General features: G+C 57.1%; 1 protein-coding gene across 6 annotated transcripts in view; it reads right to left on the bottom strand.

The window, feature by feature from the left end:
• Positions 1-9,295: 9,295 nt before the first annotated feature.
• Positions 9,296-10,443, bottom strand: part of WNT6 (Wnt family member 6) — a 14,800-nt gene continuing 13,652 nt past the window's right edge. For all 6 annotated transcript variants that reach the window (XM_088058887.1, XM_088058885.1, XM_005519702.2 and 3 more), the window contains 2 exons: positions 10,271-10,443; positions 9,296-9,990 (listed from right to left, as the gene is read on the bottom strand). The exon at positions 10,271-10,443 is cut by the window's right edge and continues 129 nt beyond it. In XM_088058887.1, the coding sequence (XP_087915013.1) occupies positions 9,529-9,990; positions 10,271-10,443 (635 nt within the window). In that variant the 3' untranslated portion in view covers positions 9,296-9,528. The remainder of the gene's footprint in view (positions 9,991-10,270) is intronic.

The following is a 10,443-nucleotide window of genomic DNA, read 5'->3' as shown; positions in this document are numbered from 1 at the left end:
GAGTGAATGTGCTCGGCGTGAGAGTGCACCAAGTGTGGGTGAGGGCGCAGGGTGAGGGGTGATTGTGCATGGCTTGTCTGAGTGCGTGTGGGACAAAGGTGAGTGTGCACAGCATGCATGAGTAGGGGGGACCCTGGTACCTGAGCACGGTGAGAAGGCAGCGCACAGGTGAGCGTGCATGGGGTGTGATGTGTGTGTGGTGTGGGGTAAGTGCATAGGCCATGGGGGGTGTGAGAGGGCACTAGGTATGGCATAGGGGTGCACGGCATGGGATGAGTGTGCATGGAGTACAGAGAAACGGGGTGAGTGGTGAGCGTGTGTGGAGTGTTGAGGGTATGACTCTGCACTGGGTGTGGGGCAGATGTGCACGGATGTAAGGAGAGTGTGGACAGTGTGGATTGAATGTGATTGAGGCATAGGGTGAATAGGCAGGGTGTGGGGGCGTGGGTGGGTGTTAATGGGGACGGTGAGAGTGCATGGTGAGAGGTGTATGGGGAGTAGGGGCAGACAGGAAATACGTGAGGCATGGAGTGAACATGGGGAGAGGGCTGTGCATAGCATGGAGGAGCGGGAGCGAGTGTCCCTGTGGTGTGAGGTGTGCAGGGGGTGCTGGAGGTTCACAGAGGCATCAAGGTCTGCATGTGGGGACTGATGGTGCTGACAGGAGCTGTGGTTGTGCAGGAAGGCATTCCTGATGGTGCAAGGCATGTGTGTGTCCCATGGGTGTGCACAGGAGTATGAGTGCGAGTGGCACATGCTGGGGGCGTGACTCTGTGTGAGTGGGCATGGAGAATGGCATTGTACATCCCATGGCCCCGTTTAGGGTTCCCCCAACCCAGTGCCAGGAGAGCAGTGCTTCAGGGCCAATGCCTATGGAGAAGCCGTGGATGTGGTTCTGCCTTCCTTCAACAGGGCCACCAAGCACTCCTAGCCTCAGCCCACAAGCTCTCCCAGGCTGGGCACCCAATTTTTGCCCACCTCCTTGGCACCATCAGTTTAGTTCTTGGCCACCCCTTCCCTTCGTGGAGTCGCGATGGGCAGGGTATTTTTCATCTGGGAGCTGTGAAGTGGCCTTGCAGATTATCCCTGTGTCTCCCTGCTGCTTTCTTGGGGACAGGAGGGTGGCCCTAGAAAAGCCCAGGCTCACTGGGCTCACAGCAAATGTGATCTGTCCCAACACAGCCTCTTCCCAGTCATGGGGATAGTTGGTGTCCCCTTACTTTGGGTGCTCACTCTGGGGCTAGGGGCCTCCACTCGGGCGCTGGGATGGGGGATGGCAGGCAGACCCCCACTATCCCCAGCCACCACAGCCCACCCCAGGTTGGTGTTTGGGCCATAAACAACTGCCCAGCAGCTGCCAAAACACTCTCCACAGGAAGGCACTGTGTATCTCCCCACCAGCGCAGCAGCACTGACAGGGGCTACCTTCTCTGCTCGCGTGATGCTTCCTGTTCGCACCAGAGAGGAAAATGTGCTTCCTTTGGGAAATGACTTGCAATCTGGGGGTGAGCCCTAAGACTATGCTGGTTCCCCTGGGGTGCAGCGGTGTGGCATCACTGCTGAGGTTCCCTTTGTAGTCTTGAGGTTGCTGGCTTGTTCTCCTGTCCCCAGCTCTGCTCCTGAGTGGGTTTAGCCTGTGTGCAGGCGTGGACTGTGGTACAGAGCCAGCATCTACCATCCAACTTCCTTGCCCACACAGTTTAGCAGGAGGTGAAGGTGCAGAACCTTCTATCCCTCAGGGAAGGACCTGAGAACACACAGAGGTTCCTGGCACAATGTCACTTCCTCCATAGCTGCTGCTCTCCTGGATCCCCAAGCACCCAGCAAGTGATGTGCAGTGTCCCACAGGAGTTTGGGAGTGGTGTCAGGACACCCTTTAGACACACCTGTCACCAAAGGAGGTGCAGACTGGTGATGAGAGGTGTGGTGTTAGGGCTGGGCAGAGCACACCAGGAGACTTGTGGACATGACACACAATGGTTCCTAATGTAGAAGCCATTGCTCCCACCCTCTCCACTTCCTCTCACTCAAGACCTGGCTCCTGTCTTGAGTTTCCCCTGGAACAGACTGTCTGAACCCCCTCTTAACAGGGTAAGGCAGAGGAACAGCCTCCAGTTTCAGGCAGCTTCCTGGCTCAGGTGTCCTCAGCAGGTCAGGACCCTTTTATTTCTCAGGCCACCCTGGGGGCTACACCCAGGCATGTGCTGCCCTTGGCCCAGAGATCCGCTGGTGAAAGCGGGACACCTTCCCACCAGAAGCTCCTTCCCTGTGGGAGGGGACCCTTGGTTCCAGGTTTCAGGAGCACAGATGTTTGCATGTTTGTTAGGATCCTGTACATAAAATAAATGCCGAGGAAAATCAGAGGAGAAATGTTTTCATCCTTTTATACTCACTTCCAAGAGCAGGTGTCTCACTCACATGCTTCACCTGGCTTGGGGAGGAGACTAGCCACTGTCTCACAGTCTCAGTGCTCTCAGCCTGGGCAGGCTGTTTCTTCATGTCCCAGCAATGTCCTGGGGCTGAAGAGGAGCCAGGTGAGCCTTTTACTCCAGCCTTTTTTCTGCATCACACCAGCAAAACCCTTAGCACAAGATTAAACACCTGTTGTGGCCTGAGGAACTGGAGGACTAAGAACAGGACCTGGCTCCTCTGAGCATGGTTGGGTGTAAGCAGGTGTGTGAGGCTGATGGAGGGTGCTTTGGTCCTCATGGGACCATCAAAGCTCAGGGCAAAAAGCGGAGCTTTCTGACAGCACTGCATCTGTTCTTATCATTACTATAGGCCCCCAGATAGGAATGCAGCATCAGTGGGTCATGGCAGCTGTCACCTCCAAGCTTCTGTCCCATCCCCAGCACCGCTCAGCAGCCCTCTGAAGAGACCAGGAAGGGATGTGGGATGCTGTCAGAACTGGAATGAAGGTGGCTGCTCCCCAGAGCCAGCGCACAAGAGGTGGTGGGGAAGTACCTGGTGCAGGGTGCTGTGGGAATACCCCTTGGAGCTCCCTTTCCCAGGCCAAAGCACTCAGGCAGGTCCCGTCTAAGTCCCTTCTTTCAGCAGGTTACATGATGCCCCAGGATGTGCTTTGTGCAGGGGACTGGGGAAGCATCCAGGCTTCTTCCTCTCCTTCCTCCCTTCCCTCCATCCTTCTGTCTCTCTGTCTCTCCATCTCTCTTGCCGTCCCTCCATCTCTTACACTTCACATCCTGCTGCCCAGCCCTCAGGATGCCTGAACTTTGCCTGCTCTGTTCCACTTCCCTTGTGCAGGAGCAGGTCCTGCCAGCCCCCCATGCCACAGGCTCCACACCCCTGGGAGAATGGGGCTGGCTCTCCTGTTGTCATCTCCATCAGAACTCCTTTCCAGCACCTCAGCACTCAGCCCATAACTTGCTGGCTCTGTTCACCCCTTTCCTCCTGGCATATGTCCTCCTCTAGCCCCTTCTGCCTTGTAAGCAACTTCCAAGGCCTGTGTCCTGGACAGCCACGCAGCCTCTCTCGGGTTCTGTGGTGTCCAAGGAGGACCCACTAGAAATCCATGGTGGGAAAATTCAGAGGTTGAGATCTCTGTGTGTATAATGCTGCTCCTACTTGTTCTTACAGACTGGCTGTGGGCCCACAGATGTGACCAGAAGGCAGCACAGGGAGAGAACAGCCTGCTCTGGACAAGTGCAGTTCTGGCCATGCTGGAGGGGCTGATGGCCTCTGGGACCACCGGGGCCAGCCAGTCTGTGTGTGCAGGTGTGGGAAGATGAGGCAGCTCTGATGGCACAGAGTGGGGCTGAAAGGGTGCAGGGGGAAGCTCTGGGGAATCTTAAAGTGAAGGGAAGCTTGGACAAGGAAAAGGAGGAAGGGGAGGTTTGCTGGGAGCCCATGAGCCATCCACTTACCCAGCTTTTGGCATCCTGAAGCACAGCTCTCCTCACTCCCCTGCCCAGCAGCACCCATGGGACTGGAGCGACAGCTACGTGAGTCAGGGCTGGGTGTGGGGTCAGGGTGACCCTGCCTTTTGTGGCAGCATTAGTCACCATGCCAAACTTCCCCAGCCCAGCAGCACTGGAGCCCCCAGCATCACTGCCTTCTTGCTGGCTCACTCCCCACAACCTGCCCGAGTTTGCTCGATGTGACTCAGGACCAACCACACGGCCACTGGTCTGGCCCGGCCAGTCCTCCCAGCTGCCCAGGGCTGGGGCGCCGGCAGAGCCCGGGGCAGTGGGTGAGTGCCAGCACCAGCACTCAGCCACGCTGCACTCGCAGCGTCAGGGTGGAAAGGTAGGACCTGGCTGCCTCTGGCCATCCCTGGGAGCATCCTTGCACTGAGGCAGGTCTTCCCTCTTCATCTTCCTCCCAGCACCTGGCAGAGGGTGCCTCGATCAGAGCAGGGTGTGAGGAAGGGGTTGAAGCCCTGCTGTGGGCACCATCCCCTGGGGCTGGAGCAAGCCCCCGTGCACGCTGCACCCCACACACCACAGGGACTGGTGGTGCAGGGGGACACCCCATGGCAGAGCCAGTGTGACCACAATGGGGGTTCCCAACCCTTGACTGCCTTTGGCATGTCCCCAAAAGGGCCGGGCTGCTGGCTGAGGCAGCAGGGAGGTGTCTGGGTAGGACTGCCCAAGCACATCTGCACAGGGCTGCTCCAGGTGCCTCCTGTGGGGAGGGATGCACAGCCACAAGGATGGGTGGGAAGTGCTGGTCCCATGTGGAGTGATCCGGGCATGAAGCCACCCCAGCAATCACTTTTCCTGCAGCTCTGCCTTCCAGGGGTACGCAGAGGCAGATCCCTCTCCCTAGAGATGGAGGATGACTGCTGCCTCTGTCACAGGGTAAGTAATGAGGCCATGGAGTGGAAGATACTTGGGTACGGTGAGATGTTGGCAGTCAGAAACAGGACCCAGGAGTGAGAAAGCCTCTGCTCTGCTCTTCTGGGATGAGGGAGCTAAAGGGTGCACTGGTGTCAGACAGCTCCCTGACAGCCTCCAGAGCCCACTGCCCTCACAAACACTGCTTAGTGTGTGCCAGGCCAGCACAGCCAATCCCAGGATGCTGGAATTATGTGGACAGAGCAGGGCCCAGACACCAGTGTTGGAGAGGATCCAACAGGAAAAGGAAGTTCACACACCCCTCATGTTCATAGGCAGTGTCTCCAAAGAGCATGTCTGGGGTCCTTGTGCACCCCATCTCCTGTCCCTCGAGAGATCACACCCACTCTCTGCACTCTGCTTTAGGTACCCTGGGTCCCAGCATATTCCCTGGCTTGAGTGCTCGGAGATGCTGCAGCAGAGCTGTCCTGGACATCCTCCAGTACCCATGTCCCCCACTCCAGAGGCAGCCACCGCACGCACTGGAGTCCCAGAAACAGGGCAGAGCCAGGAGGAGCTGGGTTGGGTCAGCAGAACCCCCATGATGGGCAGGGATGGGATAATCCAGGCCCTCCTGGGCAGGTTTGGGTTGGTGTGTATTCCTCATGGCTGCCTGGTGACTGACATCTGTCACTGAGAAATGGAGTGAGGACAGAGGAGGACAGTTCCAGGCAGCTCCCTGGAGGGAGCAGCAAAGCCTGGAGAAGGGGAGTTAGAGGCCTCCCGGGAGAGCAGGGCTGGGCAGGCAGGAGTCCTGGCCAGGACCCAGCCCTGCCCCTGGCCAGGCAGCCCCTGCTCAGTGACAAGCAGTGAGCTGACAGTGTAGCCACAAGAAAAGGGTTTGACATGGTTTTTGGGTGCCACTGTCCAAGCCTGACCACTCAGCTGGGCTGAGCCGGTATTCAGGTTTCTTGGCCTCCCCTCTTTGGACTTATCTGCATTACTCCAAACTTTCCTAAAGTGCTTCTTTTTTTGGGGAAAAAATACTCTATTTTTGGTCTTAGTCCAGAGAGATTTTCAAGTTTGATTGAATTATTCTGCCCAGCTGTTTTCAGCTTGGGAAATTGAAAGGAAAATTGTGTTCTTCCCATTTGGAAAGAAAATATAAAAAAAACACAAACCACCAAAGCAAAATAAAAAAACCAAAGTCATTAACATTACAGGGGTCTGGGATTCTCTCTCTAACATTTTTTTTCTTCTTTTTTTTTTTTTTTTTTTTTTAAATCCAATTATTATAAACTTCCTCTTTTTCCCTTGGGAAGATCCTGAAAGTTTTGCAATGTAAACAGCCCAGTAGCAGGGATCTGGGCTACACATGCACATCTACACCCCCCGAGCTCTCCAGCTACTCATTGCACCCACAAAGCCACCCTTGTCCACCCCTGGCTTTCACCAGCCCCCCCCCAGAAGAGAATCCTGCTTGACCACTGCCCACAAGAGCTCGGGGATAGGAATCAGGGGGTTGGACACGTTCACGCACACACGTCCACATGAGCAGCTCCCCAAGCACAGCCACTTGCACAACCCAGTGAACATCCCATCCCATCCCATCCCATCCCATCCCATCCCATCCCATCCCATCCCATCCCATCCCATCCCATCCCATCCCATCCCATCCCATCCCATCCCATCCCATCCCATCCCATCCCATTCCCATTCCCATTCCCATTCCCATTCCCATTCCCATTCCCATGTTCCCCGTGCCGAGCCGCAGCTCCCCCTGGCGGTCTCCTGCCGCCGCGCCGCCCCGCATCCCGGATTGCCACGGCGACGGCGAGGATGCTGCGCCCCCCCGGCCGGGAGCTGCTGGGTCCTGGGGGGTTCGGCAGGCTCCGGGGGGCCTGGATGGCTGCAGGACTACTAGGAATCTGGGGGACTCCTGGGGACCTGAGGAATAACTGCCCTTAGGGACTGCTGGGGTGTGTTAGGAATCTGGGCTGAGGTCCTATTGGATGGGGAGCTCTTGGGGAACTGTGGAGGTCTGGAGAACTGGGAGATTTCTAGGGGGGTCTTCTGGCTGTTCAGCTCTCTGCAGACCACTGGGCCAGTGCTGCAGCATTGGCCTTTGTCAGGGCTTCTCCTGGCTATGAAAGGAATGGATTTGGCTTTGCCAGATGAGGAGCAGTAGGGAGCTGTGGTAAGGAGCTGTCAGCCACCACAAGAGCGGTCCCTTTTCCACCGTTGGACAGAGAACAAGACACACAGCCCAACTGGTTTGCACACCCACGAGAGGCTCACAGACACAGAGCAGAGGTTGCTCATGGATGTGGAGAAGAGTTACCCCACTAGCACAGATCATGTGCTTCCCTTCCACCTTTTGGGCTTCTGTGATCTCCATCTTTCAGGAGCTATTATTTGGGGCAATGGCAGAGAGGACACAGGTCAATACCTTACTCAAAAATACTAAATGTCCAGAGGCGTGTCCATGCAGCCCAGAGCACAAAAGCAGCCCCTTGTGGGGGAGCTGAGACAGAATCCAGAGAAGGAACTTTCAAAGGTTGGAGCTCAGACTCTGAATACCTCACAGGTGGTTTCAGAATCCCTCAATAGGTGGTCTCAGCTATGGTGCCAGAGGACAGCAGGGATGACCTAAAGTTTCACAGGATCTGCCTGAACTGATCTCTCCTTACAGGCAGTCCAGGCCTTGACGTGTGCTGAGGTGGATCCAATTCCGTAGGACCTGCAGAGCCTACGGAAAAGCTCCACACATCTTCCAGCACACAGCTCCTGCAGCTCTCCAGCTCCCTTCCTGGAGGGCCATTTTGCACCCACACATGTCTTCCCTGTATCAGTCACACCTGAGGAAACACAATATGACGTGCAAACATGCTCCCACATGGGCAGTTCTTCTGACACGCACACACTGGCAATTTTCTGTGTATTCATAGAGATGCAGGAAAATACATGGGCCAACTAATTTACACACCTACCAGGAGCTCACACACACAGTGATGGGTTATACAAGCTCACATGCACACATATGGTCATGAACAAGCATAAACATTCTACCCTTGCATGCACACACACCAAGCTGCTTGCATGCACAGATACCTTCACCTGCACCCACCCTTCCCTGCTCACACCCACCCACGTGTTCCCATGGGTGGGCGTGGGGCAGGAGTTTCCAGGACCCTGTGTGCCTCCCTTCTCCCAACACCACTGTGGCCAAGTCAGAAGGGAATTTCCAGCTGCAAAGCTGCAGCTGACAGATTTAGAGACTCCCTCCCCAGTGATTGCTGGGCCAAGTTAATGGTTCACCAGCACCCTGCTTCTCCTGCCCTTCCCTGCTGGCTGCCTGGGGCAAGTAAGGAAGGACTGGTGGGCATCTCCAGCACCCCCTGCAGCCTCCCTTGCCTTGCAGTCTGCCCAGCCCTGTGAGCTCTGCTTTTACCCTGCCTGACAGTACCCAGCAAGTGGGGCACTGCCTACCTCAGCTACCTCAGCTTAGAGCTCTCTTGAAGAGGGGCAAACAGGAAAGCCCCTGGTGTCCAGCACTGCTGCTGCAACGTGGAGGTTGGGCACAGGAGCGTGGACCTCTCTTCCCAGGCTCTCACCCTGCTGACATCCCTCTGGGGATCCTCAGCACAGTGGGGCATTGCCAGCTGAGCAGGCATTGCACACACACATTCCACTCTGCAGTTAGCTAAACCCCTATGCTGGTTAACCCTGGAGAAACCAGTTCCTGTGGGCTCCTTGCAGCATGGGTGGGACCCCCTCAGAGATCCCTGGAGCCCCTGGAACAGAGGCTTGGCAGCTTGCCTTGCTGGGCAGCCAGGCAGGCTGCTCCTCACCCTGTGTTTGCCCATGAGGGGCACAGGCTGATCAGGTAATAAAGATATACATGCCTGGCACCCTGCCATCCAGGTGGGGCTGCACGTGGCCCACGGCATGCCAAGTGAATGCCTTGCATGCCACCGAGCCAACAGTGTCAGCACTGTCCAGGCCTTCTGCGTGCCAGGCTCTGCAGCGGGGACTGCAGTGACCGTGGCTGGAGTGAAAAGAATACAGGGTCCCTTCAAGGCACAGCACAACACCACACCATAGTGTCAGGGCAGCTAGATGTACCTCTGGCATGAGACACGAGTGCACGGTGAACTGCAAACATCCTAGGTGAGATGGTGGCGGGACACAAGCTGGCACCCGAATCAATGACAGCTGTGGGTGATGGGAGGAGAGCACTCACACAATGGAAGCAGCAGAGCAGGGCAGGAGAGTACTCACCCTCATCCACACACATCCCCAGGCTTGACAACCACAGAGAAAATCAGAGAGTAGATAAAAAACGAGCTGGACTTTGCCACAGGTCCCAGCAGGGCCAGAGGCTGGCAGGAGTGTGACTGATTGGGACTCACAGCTGGGGCAAGACAGCTCTCTGGCTACTCCCATTCCAGTACAGAGGTCAGCGCTCCTCGGCCCTCCCCAGGAAGCGCTGTGGCACACCAGCTTTAAATAGCTTTATTAGTGGAAGCTCTGTGCCCACAGCTCCCACCACGGGGGCCACGGGGGTGCCGGGCAGCCCCATGCTGCCCTCTGGGGAAGCCAGGACTCCCTAGAGCGCAGAGCTGAGCTCACCCACGCTGACCCTGCCACTGGCTCCACCTGTCTCTGTCCCAGAGGGGCCTCGTGAGCCTGGAGGTGGCCTCCCAAATTGTCCTCGGCTGACCCCAGGCTGTCAGATGCAGAGGCTGAGCTCCTGGCGGACGGAGCACTTGCGGCACTGCACCACGCAGCACCAGTGGAAGCGGCAAAGGCAGTTCTCCTCCAACACCACCGTCTCGTCCCGGTGCCCTCTCCCGCAGCACAGCAGGTCACACCCACTCGTGTCCATGGCTGTGCTGTTGCAGACACGGCCCCTGGTACCCAGCGAGCCTGTCTTACGATTAGCCGAGCAGAAATCGGGAGAGTCGGCCGAGTAGATGAGATCCTGTTTATCGGGAGGCTTGATGTTGTCGCCCACAGGGATGAGGGTTTTGCCGTCGTTGCCTCCCATCACCTTGAAAGCCCCATTGAAGCGCTCGAGCAGGCGATCCCCCACCTCGCGGAAATGGGGCATCTTCCTCCAGCAGGTCCGCAGGGTGCAGGAGCCCGACAGCCCGTGGCATTTGCACTCTGTCCTCATGTAGCTGCGCACCGCCTGAGGAAGAGACAGCGATGCTCAGCCCTCGGTTCCCTCTCTCGCTGCCCAGCACCCCCAGCCAAAACCCTGCCTCTTGGTGCCGCCTTGGCCCGGGAGAGGGGCTGGGCGTGGAGAGTGGCCCGGAGGGGGGTTCCAAAGCACCTGCAAAGGATACCCAAAAGATATTGGGTCACATTTCAGCCAAAGCCGGTGCAGGTACGTGGCTTGGGGACACTGAAGGTGGAGGGGTGGGTAGGGGCACAAGGGACGCAGGGCACGGGGAGTGCAGGGCTCTTACCAAGCGCCCGGCTTCGTTGTTGTGCAGGTCGATAAGAGCTCGGATGTCATTTTTGCCTTTCTTGTTCTTGGCATCCATGAACTGCTGGGATTTCTCGTAGCCAAACTGGACATCATCCCCACAGCCCCCCCACTCCCAGGCGGTGCCCTCCATGCCTGGCCCAGCCGTGGGCG

This window comes from Pseudopodoces humilis, chromosome 8 (genome assembly GCF_049639895.1).
Source record: "Pseudopodoces humilis isolate 2021_Gansu_Grassland_sample_001 chromosome 8, ASM4963989v1, whole genome shotgun sequence".
In the NCBI taxonomy this organism is placed as follows: Eukaryota; Metazoa; Chordata; class Aves; order Passeriformes; family Paridae; genus Pseudopodoces; species Pseudopodoces humilis.
The sequence above is the reverse complement of the archived record's forward strand: the minus strand, read 5'-3'. Positions and strand labels throughout refer to the sequence as shown.